Source organism: Hippocampus bargibanti, linkage group LG10 (assembly GCF_051943395.1).
Source record: "Hippocampus bargibanti isolate YZ-2025 linkage group LG10, ASM5194339v1, whole genome shotgun sequence".
NCBI lineage: Eukaryota > Metazoa > Chordata > Actinopteri > Syngnathiformes > Syngnathidae > Hippocampus > Hippocampus bargibanti.
The window spans coordinates 11378461-11401741 of record NC_142743.1 but is presented as its reverse complement, the minus strand read 5'-3'; the positions used below and the strand labels follow the sequence as shown (position 1 = coordinate 11401741).

At 41.3% G+C, this 23281-nt stretch overlaps 2 protein-coding genes across 5 annotated transcripts; one reads left to right on the top strand and one right to left on the bottom strand.

Annotated features, from left to right (window-relative positions):
- Positions 1 to 319: 319 nt before the first annotated feature.
- On the top strand, positions 320 to 18351 carry psip1a (PC4 and SFRS1 interacting protein 1a). Of its 3 annotated transcripts, XM_089006876.1 has the most exons (18): positions 320 to 407; positions 766 to 839; positions 2525 to 2601; positions 2798 to 2936; positions 3021 to 3113; positions 3218 to 3316; positions 4037 to 4087; positions 4163 to 4226; positions 4304 to 4397; positions 4498 to 4681; positions 5767 to 5834; positions 6444 to 6499; positions 6719 to 6789; positions 8060 to 8161; positions 8237 to 8444; positions 11384 to 11465; positions 13907 to 13967; positions 18229 to 18351. In XM_089006876.1, the coding sequence occupies exons 2-17, from the start codon at positions 768 to 770 to the stop codon at positions 13935 to 13937; spliced, it is 1491 nt and encodes a 496-aa protein (XP_088863002.1). In that variant the 5' UTR covers positions 320 to 407; positions 766 to 767; the 3' UTR covers positions 13938 to 13967; positions 18229 to 18351. The 3 variants fall into 3 exon arrangements, with proteins under 3 accessions (XP_088863002.1, XP_088863003.1, XP_088863004.1); XM_089006877.1 differs by lacking the exon at positions 18229 to 18351 and having other exon boundaries at positions 13875 to 14285; XM_089006878.1 differs by lacking the exon at positions 18229 to 18351 and having other exon boundaries at positions 334 to 407; positions 13907 to 14285.
- On the bottom strand, positions 11480 to 22746 carry snapc3 (small nuclear RNA activating complex, polypeptide 3). 2 transcript variants are annotated; one of them, XM_089006880.1, is made up of 10 exons: positions 22426 to 22746; positions 21306 to 21389; positions 21139 to 21217; positions 20962 to 21066; positions 20633 to 20782; positions 20470 to 20552; positions 18322 to 18480; positions 15909 to 16016; positions 14476 to 14664; positions 11480 to 12905 (listed from the first exon to the last, which is right to left on the bottom strand). In XM_089006880.1, the coding sequence occupies exons 1-9, from the start codon at positions 22650 to 22652 to the stop codon at positions 14517 to 14519; spliced, it is 1143 nt and encodes a 380-aa protein (XP_088863006.1). In that variant the 5' UTR covers positions 22653 to 22746; the 3' UTR covers positions 11480 to 12905; positions 14476 to 14516. The 2 variants fall into 2 exon arrangements, with proteins under 2 accessions (XP_088863006.1, XP_088863005.1); XM_089006879.1 differs by lacking the exon at positions 11480 to 12905 and having other exon boundaries at positions 14401 to 14664; positions 22426 to 22725.
- Positions 22747 to 23281: the final 535 nt, after the last annotated feature.

The following is a 23281-nucleotide window of genomic DNA, read 5'->3' as shown; positions in this document are numbered from 1 at the left end:
GGACGGCTAGACAATCCCGGAGCAACATGGCGGTTGTGACGTCATACTTTCATCCATGTTTGTCGGCAACGATGGCCTTCACAACGGCTATCAAATACTTTTAACGGGGTGGGGGAGGCTATGTTTTTTAATTTCTATTTATACGCGTAAAATAAGTAATTTGTCTTCCTAGAACCAAATTAATATGTATTATTGTTATTTTAAAATCGTAAGTTTCTTCGCTGTGGTTCAAAACACATAAGAGAAATATTATCTTTTATTTTTTCAAGTAGTACGCTCCTGTCATGTACGTTGTATTGGTACTGTCCAGTGACGTCGAACGCGGGAGGGTAAAACGTGGTTCGGATTGTTTGTGGGAAAGGGGCTATTGTGTCGGGAGGAAAAGGTTACACCACAGAGACTGTCAGGTAAACAAACAATTGGTGATTAATGTTATAATATTCTCCACGCAGCTCCGTTTTCGGCAGGCACAGTTTTTGTCGTGGTAACAGCATTACAATCGAAAAACCTACCGCAAGCTAACTGCTAGCCTGGTTGTTGACGTAAGTTGCTACCACACACGTGATGGCTGCTAATTATATTAGTCATATTAATCTATGCGATGTATTATAATCAGTGTTGTATTTTGAATGCGCAGCGTATGTGAATGAATGGTAAAAGATGATGGCGCTCAGGGGGAGGGGCACCTACATGTTGTCATGTGCTGTCAACATCTGTCGTTGAGTGACTGGAAGCTTCATGTTTCGCTCATGTTTTTTTCAATAGAAATGGCACGAGACTGGAAGCCTGGTGATCTGATTTTTGCCAAAATGAAAGGCTATCCCCATTGGCCTGCGAGAGTAAGTATGCAATTATGACACATCAGAAGAGAGTACCTCTCAGTAGTTGGGCCTTTACGCGAAAATTCCGTTTTAAGTTCACACCTTGGTCGATATTCTTCGCTTTGTTTTTGTGAGCCAATATTTGAGATATGAACTAAGGACTCGTGATGTCATTTTCAATTGACAGCAAGTGGCAATGCAAGGCAAAATGGCCGCTGAAACTTTCCTCCTGGCTCAACATATTAATGCTGAAAAAAACATTAAAATGTACCTCACAAGCTCACTGTGATATTAATTGATAAATAGTCAGGAGAGGCAGGTGAGGCCATGCCTCACCTGTCATCATGGCAATATCAAATGAAAAAATAAATTAAACAGTTATACTTATTTAGTGATTTGTACTTTAAAGTTCTTTTCCATTTAACTTCACCGTTTTTGGATTTTTTTTCAAAATCGCTGAATTTTCACATTTACCGTAAATACTAAGTAGAGACGAGCGGTGAGGCAGCAGCCGGCTGAGCCTCACCATGTATTGCGCAATGACTATGCTATGCTAACTGTGCTGGCTTGCTCTGCGGTGAGACCGCATTGCTCTCCCTCTGCATATCGCTATTAAAGTGTTCAAACACTTTTAGTATATGAACTAAATTTCTACAGTTTAGCTGGTGTATATAATAATATAGAGTCACTTTATATTATAAACACAGTACTACAGTGTTTATTTTATTTTATTTTTATCAAAACTATGTGCATAGGTGAGGCACACAGTTCTCCTGCCTCATGACAGGGGGCGCTGGTGGTTACAGATTCTTCTTGCGCCTCCTTGGCTGCACAATAGTAGAATTAGTGAGAGCAAGCTACAGTGAACAGTTAGCAAGTGAAGTGCAACCATCCAGTCATTTTTTCGTGTTGCTTGGCCTTATTTTCAGAATGGACGATTCCATACCTAAATTGAAAGAAATAGAGAGACTTTTAAAACTGTTGCATCAATAACTGGAAGTTATTGATGCCTTTCTTCAGAAGGAGCGGTGCATGGACTTCATTTATAAGTAAAGGTAACACGATAATCCCGTTTTTGTAAATTCTTTTTTTCTATGCTACAGTTTATATGAAGAATGCTGACATGACATTTTAAACAAAACACGTTTACTGTTGCCAATCAAATGGTGAATAAGCTACTCTGTAGAGTTCATATATTTGTAAATCTGACTGTGATGACGTCAGTGCCTCACCAGCCATGAACCTCACCGCACGTCACTGATTAAAACGGAGTACATTTCTGCTGTAACTATAGTTAGTTTGACCAATCTCGAGTGTAATTTGGATTGGATTGGATTGGGTTGGATTTGCCTTTATTAGTCTCGCAGTGGAGAAATTTACAATTCACAGCAGCAAAGTTATGAAAGAAATGAAAGTAGAAAAGCAAAACACAGGAGCTGCTGGAAAGGCACTCAAAGTGCATTTCAGACACTCAAAGTATACAAAATACCGCTAGGTGACAGTGTTGCTCTGCACTCTGCACTCTTTACTGTATTCTTCCTCTGTATTCCATTTATTCACTATCGTCACCATTTCTACCATACTTTAGTTTTATCTAATAGGGTTTAACATGTGACACAGAGGGAGATTTTAATATTACTTAAAAGAAGGGTCTACTATCGTGACGGTCATAAATTCACTTCTCATGTTCATCCCGTTGACAGATAGATGAAGTCCCGGATGGTGCCGTGAAGCCGTCCAACATCAAGTTACCCATTTTCTTCTTTGGCACCCATGAAACGTGAGTGACAAGATATTTCCGTCTGCTGAAATGGGTCGCTTCAAAGCGATCATCGCGCAAAAATCAATGTGGAAGTTTGTTATTGTATAAATTAGCCCCACTGTGATGTAAAAGTGGCACAGAAGTGCAGAACGACTCCCTCGCAGAAATTTTTAAAGATGGCCGGGTAACATGATACATAACATGTTCCCCACAGTGCCTTTCTCGGCCCCAAAGACATCTTTCCGTATCACCCCAACAAGGAGAAGTACGCAAAACCAAACAAGAGGAAAGGTTTCAACGAAGGACTATGGGAAATTGAGAACAACCCCAAAGTGGAGCTGACCGCACCCAAAGTTTGCATCCAGCATTGTGGGCAAAACCTATTTGTAAAAATTACATTTTGCTGCATCTCCCGTTATTTTCCAATCTTTCGATAGCCAATTCATCCTGAATCTTCATCTGAGAAGGATTCAGACGCTGGCCTGGAGGGCGAGGATGAAACGGGCGACAAGGAAGTCAAGTCATCGAAGGTAGGTGTTTTTTTTCTTTTTTTTTTAATACTAAACTTTGCATGGCACAGAATTTCATCTATGCCGCCATTGGTAACCTCACCCCAAATCACGCAAAAAATTAGGTTCCAGGAAGTGAGGCTGAGGAGGTGGAGATGGAGGACGACGATGAAGACGACGAAGAAGGCTTGGTGATCACTGATCAGGGCCCTCAGAAACAGGATGTACGTACTTTGCATGCTGGGAGGTGTCCAGTTGACGCGTGTTCATGGTTGTGCTAATTGATAAAATGTCCTCCATGGCTTCACTGCTTCCTGGTTTGCATCTTGCGCAAGAAAATTTCAACAATTCCTACACTGCATGTTTTGGTTGTATTTTGTGTTTCATATGAAAATTTTCAATGGGTTTTGCCATGTTTATTTTGAAATCCTTGCTGGATGCAAACTTCTTCAAATCTATTGGAAATTTTCTTTAACATTGTGGTTTTAGACTGCACAGCTATTTCTATAAAGTCAAACCCAAAAGTGCATTGCTACAGTTTGAAAAGTGCACTGATTCTGATATAACAAGATTTTGCTTGAGTGCCAGCGGGAAGAAAAATGAAGCAAATGGGCTTCTTCAATGTGAAACGTGTTTGCCTTATTTAACACAGCACTGTGAATGCATCTCAAATTGGGATGTTTTTTTCGCTTTAAACTGACTCAAACTTTGATGAAAGGGTTTCTTCAGCCGTCATCTGTACTTCTTTGAAGGTGTCGGACGTTTCGCTCCTCATCCGAAAAACTTCGGCATCGAACTAAAATTTTGCTGGTAGATCTGGCCCTATCGTCCGACACCTTCAAAGAAGTACAGACGACGGCTGAAGAAACCTTTTCATCGATGGACCACTCCTGTACGACTGAGAGCTTACACAGATGTACTGACTCAAACCCGTCACTTTACAGGACGCAGTCCAGCCAGAGGCGCCCAAACCCAAAAGGGGACGAAAAAGAAAGGTTTGTTTTTATAAATGACCTCTCTGGAAGTTTCAAGAACACAACTGAACGATTCATCTTGTTGTTTTAATTCAGAATGAGGGGGACCAAGACACTGAGACAGGGGAAGCTCCCCCAGGGAGTCCAGTCAGTCCTGCGGGCAAGTTGAAATATTCTTGGGCATGTTATAATATTGCCTCTGATGCAACAATAACTCACCTTGTCTATGTTTGTCAGGTGGGGAGGTCCCCAAAAGACGTGGAAGGAAGCCCAGAAGTGAAAAGTTACTTCTGCTGCAGCATCAAGACCGACAAGGCTCAGGAAGTGATATGTAAACGGGCCGCACGGACATCCAGTTGTTAAAAAATATTAAAAGAAATACTAATACAATAATAATACTAATTTTCACTCTGGTCTTCCGCGCCCCTCAGAGACACGTCAGAGTCTGATAAAAAAAGAAAGAGGACAGCAGAGGACAAGTCCAAAAACTGCGAGGAGGACAAGACAAGGAAGGAGGACATCAAAGTGAAGGACGGCGAGGGGAAAGAGCCTGAGGCTAAGAAGAAAAAGCAATCCAAAGACGGCACCTCCTCGGAGGCCTCGGATGATGACGAGGTCAGTGTTATCACCGGGCAACATGTCAAGTGGGGAGAAAAAGTCTACACACCCCAGGTTTGGGTGATTACAAAGAAATGATTTAAACAATTTTAATTTAAAACAGATTATTTTCTTCGAGACAGTGTATTGTAGGTGTTCAAATACCTGACATGTTTCGGCGTATACTTCCGCCTTCGTCAGAGTGTCACGGATGTTGTTGTGACGCGCCTTTTTCAGCTGGTGTTTCCATGAGGGTCTGACCTACCTGTCCAATCTGACAGGCAAGTCAGCTGAAAAAGGTGTTTTAAATTAGATATCAAGTAGACAGGATGAACTTAGTACAACTAATGATTTAAACAGTTATTCTGCTCTGAACGTTCGCAACAATCACCACAGCTGAGAATCATTTTAATGTTTAATGTGCGCACCCTCTTATCGTTAGGATGCAACTGTTTCGAATTAACTCATTCTCTGCCATTCCGAAATTTATTCAGGAATTGAAAAGTGTAACATGGAGTACCATTCCCAAATTTGTTCGGGTTTTGGTTTTTCTTGGGGCAAAGGGGGGTGCAGATGAAGCGCTGGTCAGGCCTCTGGCATTGTTTTTCCCTTCCACAAGAGGGCAGCAGTTGCCTTTTATCTATGTTAGCGCTTTGTTACAGATTCAGGTATTGTTAAAGCGCTATATAAACCAATATGTATGTCTTGCGTTGTATTTTGGACAGCCGCCCCCATTTCAAGCTCATATAACTCCATAACCATATAACTTTGGAATTAACTCTTTTTTTTTTTTCGAATGAAAGACGAGTGTCTAAGGTTTCTTGCACTGAATTGAATTCTTATGTAGTCCTAAAACTCTGTCGGTCCTGGAATTCAAGTGACAATGATAAAAGCCCTGGCACTGGAGTGGACACATTTTTGCAAATCGTCTGGCAGCGAATGAGTTAACCTGAATTTAAGGTGATGCTACATTGCAGCCAGCACACACCTGCCACCATTTCCATTTCTTTCTTTTTTTTTTTTGTTTGTTTCCACTGAAGATGACTCACATTTGGAATTTTCAATGGGCCAAACTATCTGCTAACTCAATTTTCTTTAATTAGAAAAACAAAAGCAAGAAAAAACATCCAAACGCAGACACAGAAAAGGATGGACGGCGGCGGAAAGAGGAGTAAGTGCTACAAAAAAGTATCCCATTGCAAAAGGGCTCGAAATAAGATTTCAGACTCATGTTATATCAGATCACAAACATTTAAGCACAATGGCCACATTCCATCCACACTGCCAAAGAGTTCTTGGTGTGCGGCATTCCGGATGTATTTGTTCCACGTGCGTTTTTTGCCTCGCAGCCTAAGCACGCAGCACAAGAGGACGCGCTTAGTTACTGCCATGCTGATAGTACAAGACAGTGATTGTTTATTTTTATTTATGTATATTTTTAAGGGAACATTTACTGAATACTATGTTGTACAGTATTTAATTCTAGCTAGAAATGGTTTGTGGAACATTCTGACTTGTACATGTTGTACAGTGTTTCTGAAAAAGAAGCAGAGTGCTCACGGGGAAATTAACCTAAAAGAGAAAGTACACACAGAGTGAAACAAAGCGCCACATAGGTTCATCTGATGAAACATTATGTAAAAAGTCAGACATGAGCTACTGGAATTAGCATCAGCATTTTAGCATTTCTTACATTTGCTTTTGGGGAGGTGTTTATTTTGTGACTTATGTGATTTCTGGTGTTAAATCGAAACTGCCTTGTTGTTATTTTCCCTAACAGATTGGGCAAAGATGAACCCAAGAAAAATGAAGAGCGGTCCGGGGCAAAAAAAAAGGGTGAGTTAGAATATCTCAAAGCATTGTGCTTTCTGTTTCCGTCATCCCTCCTGAATCAATGGGGGGAATAATAATAATAAAAACATGCTAATGCTGCAAAACCCGTTTCAGGACATAAAGTGGCACGGTGAAACGAAAGTAATCAAACATCTTATTACCATGTTAAATGCCTCACATTCGTTTTGGGAAATCCATGTAAGTGGGCCTCTGCCTTCACAGAAATCTCAACAGAGGTGAAGCTCCAGCGCCTGCACAGCGAAATTAAGATTTCCCTGAAGATAGACAACCCCGTGAGTCTTTTTTTTTTTTCATGCGTGAAATAAGTATCACTTGGAAGGTGTCACACGGCCAATTTTTTTCCCTTATGATTTCATGAAGTGTTTTTTGTTCATCTTTGCATAAATGTTATTCCGTTTCTGTCAATGAATCCCGTTGTTTGTGTGGAATTGGTTGCTTATTAGTCACCTCCTGTATCAACTAAGTTCAAAGGTACACTGGCGATGCAACTATTTTGCCATCGAAAGAAGCACATCGTGCCATATATGACATACTGCTGTTAAAATAGCTAAAGAAACAAAATGAGTTAAACAGCAATTGCAAACTGTTAGTTTTTAATCAAATGTTTTAACTTTCGTCATCTGCCATCTTGCCTTACAAGCCATAATCACCCTGCATTTGTTTTGGTGTGTTCCAAAGTTAATTTAGATGATATTTCGGGCTTTTCCGTATTCTGCCGGAAACTTCTGAATGGGCTAATCAAATATTCATTTACCCATGGTATATTGCATTATTTTATTCAAACATGGTGGGATGGTTGCAATGTAGAGCGTTTGAACATATGTAAAACTCTTAAAGACATTAAAAACAGGTAGCAAACAAACATATTCACGGTTTTTAAGAAACAATCAAATAAGTCTGTGGAGGGTAGTGACAATTCGTTGCCGCAAACTGCTGTTCATGATTTGAAATGAATGGCTAATGGGAATTATTTCAGAGCTGTTGCAGCACATTGGAAATCTTCAAAAGCAAATAATAATAATTATCTATTTCATCTATAAGCGCCTTTCAAAACTCTCAAGGACACGTTACAGTCAAAGAAATGTGTTTAAGTCGACACTCGTAAGAAATATTGTCCTAGGTCTTTGTTTTCTCTGTACTAATGTACAATATAAAATAGCACAGGATTGATTGTGTAGTAACTAAAGAAAATTGAAAATGTTTATTTTATGTATGAATACATTATTTAACTTGAATTAAAATTGTTGATATAATAGAAAAATAGATTTTACTCAAATAATGGTTTTTCATTTGCAATTTAGAAATATCATGCTCCAATGAATGTATTTTGGTTTATTTCAATCAGTTTAGTATGCTTCGGCAATCTAGTTAAACCGGGCACCATCCGTTTTAGAAGTTGGCCCCCTTTTCAGACACAAAGGGGCTAACTGGACCCCTTTTTTAATTTCCCAGATGCATCCCTGTGACCTCCGCCGCGACAACTCCTTCAGGAGTTTAGAACATGAATACACTTGATGACATATGACTTTGTATGTATTAAAGGACGTGAAGAAATGCCTAGATGCCCTGGATGAGATCAGCACCCTCCAGGTGACCACTCAGCACCTGCAAAAGCAAAGCGAACTGATCGCCACGCTAAAGAAGGCAAGACGCAACCCCACTCCCGCCAAAAAATTAACGGCACCCCGGCTTTCTGCGTCACATTTTTCTCGAATCCAGATCCGCAGGTTTAAAGCCAGCCAGGACGTGATGGACAAAGCCACCATGTTGTACAACAAATTCAAGACCATGTTCTTGGTGGGCGAGGGCGAGTGCATGCTCAGCAAGGTCCTGAACAGGTCCTTGGCCGAGCAGCGACAGCATGAGGAGGCCAAGAAAGGAACGCTGCGGAAAATGGAGCAAGCGCAAGAGAATAACACGGCCGCAGGTAGGTGTCAGCCATTTCCGGGGGAAATAAAAACACAGTGGTACCTGAATTTGTGTGGGAATAGTGAAAAAGACTTCAGGGGCTTCTTGATTTTTTTTTCAGCGGCTCTGTGGCTCAAATTTGTCCACAAGTCTTCATGCAAATAATCCTACGAATAATCCAAATGTACACATTTAGTGGCTCACAATAATCACGCTCAAAGATAAGTGTCGAAGTAAAGGCCCGGGGGCCAGATCTGGCCCGCCACATCATTTTATTCGGCCTGCGAAAGCAAATCAAGCATTCCATTATGCTTCCTAAAGTCCGAAGCACAATTTCAATTTGTCGCATGGAAAACACACGAACAGTTATTTTTCTTGACTTCAGGTTTGAAAACTAGTTATTCATCAATTCTTTGTGGGCTCTGTATGTAATATGTGGAAGGGATTAAACATTGTAATGCTTTCCCCAAAGTCCAGAAGAAACTGTAACTACAATGTGGCCCGCAACAAAAAATGACTTTGACACCCTTGATGTACATGATAGAAAGAATGATTATGTCGCTGCTGCTTTCTGTTGGCGTAAAAAGCAAGATGGGAGAGGATCGAGAAATCGTCTTATCTCTTGAGCAATACTGAAGCGTACCCCGACACACTTCCTGTTGTCACTGTTCAGTCTTTGACATAATAAAGACGAAAATATGGTTACGCTACGCTCTTTGGTTCCAAAAGGCCTTTCAACCACTTTTACGGACGACTGTTATTTTTCTCACTTTGCAAGCCTGAACCAATTCTCAAAAAATGACAATGATATCTTTTTAGGAAGCCAGCTCCTCTTTATATGTCACTGTGTCATCAGCATTAAGAGTTTGTCAGCAACGTGAAAATATGTCATAGTACCAGCATTGTAAAATAATACATTTCATTTATAAGCGCCTTTCAAAATTCTCAAGGTCACTTAACAGTCACAGGGGTTTCTGTGAGTCAGCAGCGGCCACACGCGCCAGCAACCCGGAATAACTCAAAAAAATAGAAAGCTATCTAGCTAGATAGCCATCTAGATATCTGATAGCTAGTTAGATAGCAAGCAAGCCAGCTAGATAGCAAATAAAGTTCAAGCTAGGTAGCCAGCTAGATAGATAGAAAGCTATCTTGCTCGCTAGCCAGCTAGATATCTAATAGCTAGCGAGCCAACTAGATAGTGAATAGATAGCAAATAAAGTGCTAGCTAGGTAGCCAGGAGATAGATGGCGAGATAGATAGCTGAATACACACCACTGTCACTTCAGAGCAATGACCAAGGTGGGGGGAAAAAATATTTTTGGGCCACTTAACTGCTGGAAATTGAAAAGGACACAGTAAAAATTCCCCATTGCCGGACGAATAAAGGTATTCTGATTCTGATTCTGAAAATAGCTAATGAATTGGTTGCAAATCGATTAAAATGCATTTGCACAGCGTATTTTTTTTATTAATCTTTCATACTCTTACCCTCCAATTGGATTTGCAAAAAATAATAATACAAACGAAGAGAAAGCACCGGCAGCACTTGTGGAGCGCTGACGTTTCACTGTACCACATTTTACGTACATTGTCACGCATCATTTTGATTGTGATGCGTTCAAAGGGTTGGTTTTTTTTTCCAACCTCCGCTTTACAAAACCAAAGAATACGCATCGCCTCCAGCCCATCCTCATGAAAAATTAATGAGAACATCCGAGATCTTCAGGGAAGGCGTTAATGCGGGGTGGGGAGTCCATCATTCACCATCTAGGAAGACATGATAAACGTGCACACAGACTTAAAGGACAACCGACGTCTCCTGACAAGTTGTGGCCATAATTTGTAAAATGGCTTCAAATGACTTCTACTGACCGTATTTTAATAAAATTCCACCGCATGTAGCTATATTTTACGTTTTAAGACTCGCGCTGAATATTCAGGAAGTCTTGTTTTTGAGTTGGTGACGAGTCCGTACGTGACGTCATGAAAGGAACGCACGACCGAAAAAAGACGCATTGTAGCGGTCCTTCCATCACGTCAATGTATTTTGCTGTACTTGTTTGGTCAGGGGATCTCGTGTTGTACACAAAAGCCACCAGAAGAGGGCGTCCAAGCTCCATATAAGGAATTTATCAGCCTGTGGAAACGGAGGTGGCCACAGGAGGTCGCCATTTTGTGCCTCTTTTTTTGGGTGAGAGATTTTCCCCCAATGTTGCCTCAAAATGGCACAAATAAATTCTTTATATAACAAATAAATTCGTTGCATCTATATTTTCTCCTCCTACAGTAGTGGTTGTTCACGTGCCTGAGAAAATCCAGTTGAGAATTACGTAACCCTTTCCGGTACAGCGGTAACTACAATGGACAGCTTATCATGTTATCACTCTACAATTTATCATGATTGGTGCGTGAAAGAGCAAATGAGAGGACTGCAATCAAAAATGTTAAGTAAGACCCGACAAGTCACATCGTACCGCATCCCCATTCCAGCTCACAGGACCTCGTGAGAAGCGTGGGTTTGGTTTTGGAGGAGACAGCGTGTCCTAAGCTTGAGCAGCTCGCAGGAACCGGATGACTACTTTTACTTGCGTGAAAAGGTTCCTTTTTCAGACGAAAGCGCGCAAAATTGGAATTATCCGCCCATGGTCTGAGGCTAAGACGTGTCATCGCATGCTACCCCAGTGCTGCTCTTTGCTGCGGTTTTCTTTTTGGGATGTCTGAACTTGTGTGTGTGTGTGTGTGTGTGTGTGTGTGTGTGTGTGTGTGTGTGTGTGTGTGTGTGTGTGTGTGTGTGTGTGTGTGTGTGTGTGTGTGTGTGTGTGTGTGTGTGTGTGTGTGTGTGTGTGTGTGTGTGTGTGTGTGTGTGCGCGTGTGTGTGTGTGTGCGTGTGTGTGTGCGTGTGTGTGTGCGTGTGTGTGTGTGTGTGTGTGTGTGTGTGTGTGTGTTTTCACTGTGTAGACAAGGCAAGCGAAGGAGATGAGAGCACTGTGGAAAACAAGCAGGAGCCATGTGAGGATGCCTCGGCCAAGGAGAACGTCAGGTAGCCTTGTAAGAATTACCCCCCAAAAAAGCAGTTTTCTCACAAAGAAATGCATTAATTTTTTTATCATATCAACTGAAAGAATGGAAAAAATGCCATTTATGCTGATTCAGCTCACAGTCCAGCCACATTTTAGAATTTAGTGATGTGGGTGTCCCATTCTGAACACAACGGACACTAATGTGTATGTAAAATAAGTATATCCTGTCGATATGAGACAAAAATGAAATTCTAATCCGCTAGATCACAGGTGTCAAAGTCAAGGCCCGCGGGCCAAATCCGGCCCGCCACATCATTTTTTTCGGCCCGCGAAAGCAAATCAAACTTGTTAAATTCCATGATGATTGCTAAAATCTGCGCCAAAATTTCATATTTTTGGATGTCAACCACAATAAAAGTCATTATTCTTGACTTCAGATTTGAAAACGAGTTATTCATTAATTTGCTGTGTGCTCTATATGTAATATTTGAAGGGATTTAAACATTCTAATGGGTTCCCCAAATTCATAACGGCCCTCGAGAGAAAACCATAACTACAATGTGGCCCGCGGCAAAAAATGACTTTGACACCCCTGCGCTAGATAATCCAACCCCATGACATTTTTTTGTCTCAATGTCTTCGAGTGCTTCTGAAAGCCAAACAGTCGCCATCTAAAATAGCGTTTGTTTTTCATTCGATTTTTTTTTTTCTTCGTGTCATCTCTTCGTATCAGTTTGAGAAAGTATCGGTGTTGTATGATCAGAGCTTTTTTCAAAACTATATAGCAGGAAGGCCAGATTTGGTATTGGGAGGGGGGTGTTAAACTTGGCGGATGTTTAAATATTACAGTAATTGATGTTTAGTCAGAGTCAGAGAGTCACAGTCATCTTTATTGTCAAATATGCTAATATGCATGACATACAGCACAGATTAAATTAATGTCCTCTCGGACCCAGCGTGCAAGGCATTTATAACGCGGCTAAAAAAAGACATACAATTGAGAACAGACAATACATGTAATTTCTGAATGTAAAGTGAGGTAGTGTCGTATGTAAAGTGACAATGTAGTAATGAATAAAACAAACAACAAAAAAGGGTTGAAGTGAGGTCTTGCTGAAAAAAATGAGAGAACAAAAGATAGAGTTCAGGATGATAGTACAGCGTGTAGCGTGTACTCAGAGTTCGGTGAGTGTGGCAGTGGGAAGCGGCAGGGCTGGGAGGGAGTTGAGTCTCCGGACTGCCTGGTGGCAGAAACTGTCCTTGAGCCTGCTGGTCTTGGCTCGGAGACTCCGCAGTCTCCTACCCGATGGCAGCAGGCTGAAGAGGCTGTGGGAGGGGTGGGATCGCCAGCGATCCTGATGGCTCTGCGGGTGAGGCGGGTGTTGTAAATGTCCTGAAGAGGGGGGGGGGAGAGAAACGCCGATGATCTTCTCAGCTGTCCTCACGATGCGCTGCAGAGTCTAGTTTACATATAACAGTAATTAATTGAAATACATTTCAGCGCGCCATTCTGCATTTCATTTTTTTTTATTTTTATTTGTCTTAACTCATTCATTGTCAGACGATGTGCAACAGTGTGTCCACTCCAGTGCCAGGGTGTTTGTCATTGTAACTCAAATTCCAGGGCCCACAGAATATTGAGTTGTAGGACTACATAAACATTCAACGCAGCGTAAGAAACCTTAGACTGTCTTCTTTCATTATAAAAAAAGAGTTAATTCCTAAATGTTATAGGTCTGGAGTAATATGAGTTTGAAATGAGGGTGGCTGTCCAAAATACAATGCAATCCATACATATTGGTTTATATAGCGCTTTAACAACAGCTGAAGCTGAAACAAAGCGCTAACATGGAAAAAAGGGAAATGCTGCCCCCTTGTGAAAAAGAAAAAACATTGCCAGAGGCAATGGCCAGTGCTTTATCGGCACCTGAGCAAAACCCAAATAGATTTAGGGATGGCGTTCTACGTCATAATTTCAATTCCCGAATAAATTGGTGAATGGCAGTGAATGAGTGAAGCATGTGTTTCGGTTCATTTGAAACATGAAATATCAAAATGGAATTGACATTGACAGTCAACTTTTTGTTGATTGTCGCCATTTTAGAGAATTGGGGTGGCTCATTCAGTCATTACTCCGATACTACTTTGCTGTTCCTCATCAAGCCTCTAGATAGCAACATTGAGCACACGCTGGTAACAGCGCTACTGCCCATTCTACAAGCGGGTCAGACTTTATTGATTTTATGACGGAGGCTGCGGGCCGGAAGAAAATTGACCACGGGCTGCGTTTGGCCCCCCAGCTAGTCTTCGGACATGTCTTCTGTATAGTATCCGACATTGGTATCTGTTTCTTGCATCCACATTAAAAATGTTTTCAGTGAATGTACAGATTCAGTAGTTATTTCCCATCATATATTTTCCCACAACAGGTCTTAATTCATTTGATCCATTCTTCCACCAGTGCTCCCGTTACTGCGGAGGCCTCCACCTGACTTATCCGCCCCTCCCCGGCTTCCCTCAAGGTATTCACACTGGGATGTCACAGCGTATCGTTGCTTTGCGACTGAACACCCTTCACTGGTTTCCACGTTAACGACTATTCCCGTCAACGTAACTGCATCAAGTTATCGATCATTCGGTAGTGGTAGTCGTAGAAGATAACGAAGTTTGTCAGCTTTTACAGTTACCGTAGTGAAGGGGGGGAATAGCTTTTCATTTTTTTGTTTTTGAAATGTGCTATTTTTTCCCCATTTAAATGTGTGTAAATAAGAGTTATTTTTGTGCCTTTTGGTTGTATACATTTTAGCGTCAAATAATAAAGTAGCGCACAGTTACGATGAGGTGAGTGATGTTGCATTTCATTGACTTTCAAGTAAGTAAAGGCAACTCATTATGACGTTGACCTGTTGTTCGAGTCAGCAATGTTAGATATGATGAATGAATGATTGATCAACAGTCTTTCAATGTCTTTATTTTATTATGAGTCTCTTAGAAATCTAAACAGAATGTACAAAACGAAATCCGACCCACCGCCGCCAAAACCGTCAACGTGTGTCAACACAACGACGGCGTCAGTTGAAAGCACCGCGGTCGATGTAAGGGTAAGCCTGGAAGTCTCCCAATTTGTTGCCGTCGGCGTCGTAGTGCAGCATGCGGAAGCACTTGTCGCAAAACACGCATGGGTGACTCGGGGCGAACTGGTCGCCGGTGGTGTACCACCTGTTGAAAAAAAAATGAAATAGCAGGTGGTGGGATGTCAAGGTGAAAAGTTCTTTCTCGGGGGCCACGATAAAATGTTGCATTGTTTGGGTGGGTCTAGAAAGTAAAAATTGCTGAGTAAAATAAATCTCAATTTTGAATTGAATTATTATAATAAAACAAATACAATTTTCAGACATTACCACTCTTCCTTCTTGAAAACTTGTGTTCCATAGGGGTTTTCATGGAGTATTTTGGCCTTAAATTTTTCAGAAATAAACTACAGTAAAGTCTCGTTATATCGATATTCTCGGGAGTCGGAAAAAATATCGATATAACCGGACTATCGATATATCCGATCCTGCGGCATGTAAATTTTCTCCTTGCGTTCATAGAAATAGTATCGTAATAAGCAGTACTATCGATATAACGAGACTACTGTAATTTGGTTTTTTGAGACACTATTAATACAAAAACAACAAAAAAAGAAAGGAGCGTCAGCGCAGAGCGCCAATGCGTATGTGGAAAGGTCGCGGCTTGGAATTGAAGTGGATTTAGGAGATGTTAGACATTGTCTTTTCGTCAATGGATGCTATAGCTTGGTGTTTGCTTTCAACATTTAGCTTGTAGCAGATGTGCACATTTCACCATAATGTCTCTGATCCACTGGTGAAAAGGACACTTAGATTTTTCATCTAGAACTGCTTCATACAACAGAGTGTGCTTAAGATGGAATGACCGTGTCTTTGTGTTGCTGCCTTTACAGCAGCTCCTGTATTTTATTTTTCTACTTCTTCCTTTCCTCTTACTCAAATCACTTTGCTGCTGTTAAATGTAAATTTCTCCACTGAGAGGCGAATAAAGGTCAATCCAATCCAAACCCGCCAAATTTTCCATTGGAAATTCCATATGGTAATTTTAATGACATGAAATGCCATTTTCTATGTCCCAGCATTCATCTTTTGAAGAAAATGAAAACTTTTGGGTGTGCCTTAAAATGTGAAAAATTGTGTTTTGGCAACACTCAGAAAAAGAAAGAATTCCAATAACCAAACATGCGGCTGCCGAATTGTATGAAGGAATCAACGTCGTCTCAACCCTTTCAGGGGCAACGGTTACCACAGTGAACAGCTTGATCATGTTATCAGGTTACAGGGTGCACGAAAAGATTAAAAACATTCACTTTGTCACTAAATAACTGCAATGAATGTGACGAGCCTTTTCTTTCAATATTCATTTGGCCTCAGTTTGTATTCTCAACGCACCTGGCAATGAAAGTGTAGCAAACGGCACATTTCTGCGTGGTGATTCGATGTTTGTGAGTTAGCAGTGGGTACAACGTCCGATCCAGGCAGTCGTCCTTGTGTGTCAGCCTATAAACAGACCACCCCAAAGAAATTATATTAATAATAATAATCCAAACATTTCATTGGCTTGCAAATGTCCTTTCCACCCGAAGGGTGGTCTTTCACACGTGCTATCGCGCCCGTGTACGCAATCTCAGACGCGGTCATTAAAGTGTCTGTTGAAGAGCTTGGTGAAACAAACGGCTTTTCATCTCGCCCAAAACTGGGGAGGTTCCCGAGTGCGTCATCCTTGGAGACAAGGGGTGGCCGCAAGATTATTTGGTTCGCCGAGGCACAAATGGTGGAGTTCATTCATTGCCAATGGGTGTGTGACTTGGATTAATTTCCGCTTTTGAACATAAGATTTCCACTTGGTCACGGGTCGGCTCGCTGCCGCACGACTTAAACCTTGTACGTGAAGAACCAAACAGCCATGTCTTTTATTTTTCTTACCTCCCCAAAAAATGATTTTTTAAACTCATTTGCTGCGCATTCCCGAACTTATTCCGTAATTGAAAAGTGTGATGTGGATCGCCATTCCCGAATTTATTTTGGCTTTCCAAATAAAGCGCTTGTCAGACCTCTGGCAATGTTTTTTCCCTTCCCCAAGGGGGCAGCATTTGTTTTTTTGTCCATGTTAGCCCTTTGTAACAGCTTCAGCTGTTGTTAAAGGTTTATATAAATCAAAATGTATGTATTGTATTTTGTACAGCATCCCCCATTTTAAGGTCAGATAACTCCAGAACTAAATAAGATAGAAATTAACTTTTTTTCTGATGAAAGAAGAGAGTCTTGTCTAAGGTTTCTTACGCTGCATTGAATGTTCATGTAGTTCTGTCGGTCCTGTCGGACACATTTTTGCACATTATCTGGCATTGTATTAGTTAATTATTTTTTGCATATCTGCTTTTGTCTCCTAGCAAGATGACTCAAGTAAATAATAAATCCACATGGATGATGAATTAGGATTAAAAACAGTTTGTGTATTTCAATTCAAGATAACATCCATGAATAAAATGACAATATAGAAAAACGACTAACATTATTGCTTCAATTTTTCACGCAACAATCACATCAGATAAATGAATACAATCGACAGAAATAATAAATAAATCAATCCTACTGACCGATCGAAATTGAAACCGTTGCATTTTTAAAACACAAATTATGTCACTGGGTGTTTTTATGAAGTATGATAGTAGTCTTTTTTTTTCCACAAAAAAAAAATCTAATTCAGGGTGGAACCTGGAACGGATGAAGTGTATTTAAGTGTGCCCACGCAACAAATTGCACCAGTGTCGTCAGGATTTTAATTGATTTGCATAAAAAAAATATAATAGAATCGATTGATTTCTTGCTCTGCAGGGAAAAAAAGATTACTATCAAGCTTGTTTATCCACGAATTCCAATCCTATCATTTACATACACAAAAAAAAAAAAAAAATACAGTGAGACCTCAACTTACAAACACCTCAACTTACAAACTTTTTGTCTTACAAACGTCAAATTTATTAAGATTAAACCTTATAATAAGCACTATTTTCATAATACACACCCACCACGGCTGGCGGAGTGATCTTCGGCGGAAGCACACGACCGAACAGCACCAGAGGTTAAGTTACCAACAGTCCTTATGGAAGGTGACTCTCCTTCCATAAGCCATTAACGACCATCAAAAAGGTAAATACAACTTTATTTTACAGCACAGTTTATTTCTTTAATTACAGTCGTCATGTAATGCGCCTCTCTTTCCAAACAGCAATTCCCTTTGACCTTAGACCTCCAACGCCAAGTGACTTTAGGACACAATGCAGTGTATTTATTTCATTACAATAGCACATTTATTATACGTAGAATAAGGTATGTTGTGTGTAGTTTTAAGTCTGTGTAAGCTCTCAGTCGTACAGGAGTGGTCCATCGATGAGAGGTGGATGAGGTTTCTTCAGCCGTCAATGACGGCTGAAGAAACCTTCTCATCGATGTGTAGTTTTAAGGCTTATTTAGTTGAAAAGTATATTTTATGGAAACCCGGGAACGGATTATTCCCATTTTAATGGTTTCCTATGGGATTTTTTTTTTAGATACACACTTTTCGCCTTACACACTCTGTCTGGGAACCAATTAAGTTCGTAAGTTGAGGTCTCACTGTATAACCTCTGCTGTTGTAAAGCAGATCCTAAAAGTGCATGACATTAACAATTCAAATTATGTGACTTGTAACTGCGCTACTTTGCATCAGACAGGGCGCTTGCACGACACCTAGACGACGGCGACCAAGTCTCGTGATGGCCGTGAGTCATAATGAAGTTCCAAACGTGGCATTGCTTCCTACCTGACGTCCGTGATGATGACGACATGCTCGCAATCGCCCTGGTGGCAGTAGAGGTACGGGAAGCCCACTTTGACCTGCAGATCCAGGAACTTCGTGTCCTCCATTTTGGCTTGGGTGTACGTGGGGAAATTGTTAGCCTTGGCCCATGCGATTGTTGTCCTGCAAACGGTGACAAAACGCAGTTCGCTCAAAAAAATATATGCCCTCTTTGCATATTTAGTTACATAGTCATTGGGATACCGGTTGGCATTACTGTATTTGTGCATGAAAATGCGTTACGATATTCCTTCGGCGCCTTTTCGGATATGTTTTTGAGTGAGCGTCATGGCTGGATGATAAAGTCATAAAATTTCCCTTCCAAAAGCAAGAAATTCAACCGCAGCCAGCTATTTGCTTTCCATTGACATTTGCTGATGACACTATTTCCAAAATGGCTGACAGGAAGTGGATATGGTCCAATTTTTTTTGTTTTGCGATTAATTTAACTCATTGATTGCCATACGATGTGCAAAAATGTGTCAACTCCGGTGCCAGGATTTTTGTCTTTTCTCTCAAATTGCAGGACCCACAGAATATTGAATTGAAGGACAACCGACACCATTTTTTTTGTTTCCGAACTGACATCAGAAAAATGTTTTATAGCATCTAAAATACCCAAAACACGCAGGCTGATATTTTTAGTCAAATAAAAAACACCAATGAAAATGACAAACTGTCCAAAAATGACTTCAAAATGAAACCGTAAATGGCCAGTTTTAGAAGGTCCCGCCCCCTTGTTCGTGACGTCACGCCAAGATGTCTTGCCTTGCTCGAGAATCAAAACGATGGCTTCAGATTCGGAGGAGACACTTTCTTGATACTCATCCAGTTATGAATATGATTCAAATAGTTTTGAAGAGGAAAGCAGAAATGTTTGCAATCGATTAAAGGAGTCCTCCCATATCAATTCGAGCCGTCAATAACAGCAATGTAGCACCCATAAAATGCACAAGCTGATGCCCAAGCTCCGTTGGAAATGGGCTGATTTGTCTGCTGGGAATTTGTGTCAACAAGTATCAAATAGATTTATTGATGCAACACACAACAATTCACCATTGCATTATTCATGCGTTTTCCTTCTAATTTCGCCATCAACACGGATCTACACGAACTTTTCAGACCAAACAAAGTACCGCAAAATGCATTGTGTGTTGCTTTCTCAGTCAGGGGCGTTCCAAACGTGACGTCACGTGGGGATCGTCATCACCTCGAAAACAAGACTTCCTGAATATTTAGCGCGAGTCTTAAAACGTAAAATATAGCTATATGCGATGGAATCTTTGTAAAATACCCTTAGTAGAAGTCATTTGAAGTGATTTTACAAATTATGGACACAACTTGTCCGGCCGGAGGTGTCGGTTGTCCTTTAAGACTACATCAACATTCAATACAATGTTACGAACCTTCGACTATTTTCTTTCATCAGAAAGCTTGAAATGAGGGCGGCTGTCCAAAATACAGGTTTATATAGCACTTGAACAACAGCTAAAGTTGGAACAAACCGCTCATATAGAAAAAAGGGATATGCCGCCCCCTTGTGGGAAAATAATTTGCCAGAGGCCATGGTCAGCGCTTTATCTGCACCCAAGCATGAAAAAACAAAACACGAACACATTCCGAAATGGCGCTCTGTCATATTTTCAATTCCCGAATAATTTCGTGAATGGCAGTGAATTAATTACAAATATTTCCTGTTCAATATTTCACACTAATCCACTCAAACCGATAAATCATCGGGGGGGGGGGGGGGGGGGGGGGGGGGGGGGGGGGTCACTGTTAATGTCTGTCAGGGAGCAAAAAAAATGTATATAGTATAATTTCATCCACTGTATATCTGTCCACTCTTACACATCCATCCTAGGAGTACATCTATTTTTAGCCAAGACATAAAAAGTGCAATGTTTGCTCTACCCACGTAATTATATTTGTAGTCAATGTTTCCTGCAACGGAAGAGTGTAACATACACATAACACTTTGTTTCGTGCCTCCCCATCTGGACCGTCCTCGACTTATGTTATCGGCTGATTCGCCCACAAGACTTTTACTGAGAATTCCCCTCAGGATTCACAGACACGCACAAACTCTTCTTGGGAACGACTCCAACTCACTGGCTGATGTCGCGGCATTCCGGGTAGCGCATGTCGTTGTAGAACACCCCTTCGAAGAAAAAGTAAGCCGACTTGTAGTGGTCCTGGAATACGAAAAAAACTCTGCGTTAGGGAAAAAAATGGAGGAGGTGAGGGAGGGTCGGCAAAACTGATTCACACTCACCTTGTTGACATAATCCGGCGCCATGCCGGGCGCGTTGCTGAACTCGCCGCACATTTGCAGGTCGCTGGCGCAGCAAATGGCATCCCGTAGTTCCGTTAGGCTTTGGGAGCCCATCACCAGTAGTGTCATGTGGGGTCGGACGTAGCAAAACTGGGTCGGGTAGGAGAATCAGAATTCAAGTGACAATGACAAAAACCCTTGCACTAAAGTGGACACATTTTTGGAATCAGGACGAGGTGCAAATTCAAATTGTTGGCGTATCTTCAATACTGGGAAAGTTTAGATTTTCTCATGTGCTTTGAAGGGTTCAGAGCAGGTTGCCCACATACTTTTTCGAAAGTAGCCGGGTAGTAGATATTGATGGTGAGGATGACGTCTCCTTCAGAGACCATATTTTCCCCGGATTCTGGTTTCATCGTGATGGCGAGCCGCTCCTATGAGGGTGCAAAACAAAAACGCTATAAAGCAATCGTGATGATTTTGTTTCAGCATCCGCTTCAACTCACCTGCTCATCTGCGTAGAGGTCGTGTCGATTCTTGCTGATTTTTAAAGAGGATTTGTAATCTTGCTTCTTTTTCCTTTCACTGTTCAGACAAAGTTACACGGTCGTCAATGGGGGATTTCAACAGCTGGCAATAGATGAAATCAAAGTTTAAAAAAAAAAATTCATACATGAGCGTTTTCAAAGTGGAGTCTTCGGGTACAACCTGCGTATCAGGCTCCTGGTCTTCCGGATGACAACGAAGTGACGCAACACTGTTTGATAGGTAAATAAATTAACATGCCAGATAAATAAAACAAGACAAGAAAATAGGGGGCATGTCTACTTCCTAACTGTATAAAATGTCGCAGAGATTAACTCATTCACTGTCAGACGTGCAAAAATGTGCCAGTGCCAGTGTTTTTGTCATTGTCACTAGAATTCTAGGACCCACAGAATATTAAGTTTTAGGACATTAACATTCAATGCAGCGTAACAAACCTTAGACTCTTCTTTCATCAGAAAAAAAAGTTCATTTCTAAGTTATATCGGTCTGGAGTTATAGGAACTTGAAATGAGGACGGCTGTCCAAAATACAATGCAATACAACGCAATACATACATATTGGTTTATATAGCGCTTTAACAACAGCTGAAGCGGGGACAAAGCACAAATGTGGGGGGAAAAGGGGAATGCTGCCTCTTGTGGAAAACAAAAAACATTGCCAGAGGCCATGGCCAGTGCTTTATCGGCATCCATGAGGAAAGGGAGAATTTGAAAAACAAAATACAAGAGCTCCTGGAAAGGCAGCCACTCTCCAGCGCCATCTTGAAGTTTTCAATTCCCGAATAAATTTGTGACTGAGTTAATGGGATCTGACAATTTCATAACTTCACCAAGGGGCAACCGTATTTGTCTACTTGGAGCTTCCGAGGTCCTTCCTCTTCTGTTTAAATGCTGGCAACTCCCACCAATAATTCATATTTAATTAAACACTGTACTTTATTATTTGCCAATTGGTTGCTACATGCTCGTGTGCGGTAGGTGGCGGTATGCAACACAACGTAGCTTGCAATCGGCTCATAATTGAAAGAGGATCAAGAACATTGTAATTAAGAGAGATGTGTATCTGGTGTGAGAGAAATTAATTCTATTTCATAAAAGCATTCCGTGTGGTGTCGGTTCCCGCTCTCTTCCTGACTACGCTTGGCGTAAAAGATTTATGTCGGCTCCTTAAGGAGGCCTGATTGGTGCTGTCTTTTTTCACTTCTCCGACATCGGTTTTGATCCATCCGGTGCGATATAAGGTACCTGCAAACTTCTTTGAGCTTCCGCATCATGTCCACGCTGACTCCCATCTCCTGAGCAAAGTTAGCGTGAAACGCATCTTCGTCCTCGACACCGTAGGAGTAATCGCAAGGCTTGAGTCGACTCAGCCACTCTTTCCTGAACGCCTCGATGTGAAACTTTTTGGTATTCGCGTTGCCTAATTCGTATTCTGGGATGTTTGGATCCGGCGTTGATGGCGAAGCCGCCATGTTCACTATAAGGAAGGAAATGGCGCGCTGTGAATTCTGGGTAAGGTAGTACCACTTTTGTAATCGTGTTTACCGTCTGGCTGGCTGGTAATATTGCGAATAGAATGGGCGGTCCAGAATAATTCATCGTCGTTTGACCAAGCTGACTGAAATTTGGGCGTTTTACCCTCCACCTATCCAATCGGGCAGTGTTATTTTTGTATTCCATATAAAGTTCTCTTGTTCCGTGTAGGTGGTTATGGGCAATGTAGTACATTTCCTGAAATTGCGTGCCATCCAACGGTGGATATTTCCGGCCATTCAGACCTTTCCGCAGTCCTGTTTTAATGGGGGCGCATGAAAAGTAAACAAATGCCTGCGAGGGAGCAACGCGTTGCTTTTTATATTTTTTTAAATCCAAAATGGCTCAAAATAATGAAGAGTGTCTTGAGTTTTGGGTACCAAACTGCAGGGGTTGGCCCACAGGAATGCTCCTTACAGTGAAACAAAGGTGTTCCACAAACAGTCGTCTCCTCTTAGCCTTTTGGCTGCCCTTTTAAACATCATGAGAGCACAATGCCAAATCGTAATTGCAATTTCACGGAACAATGCCGACTGGATTGGTTGCTTTGTAGATGGGGAAACAAACA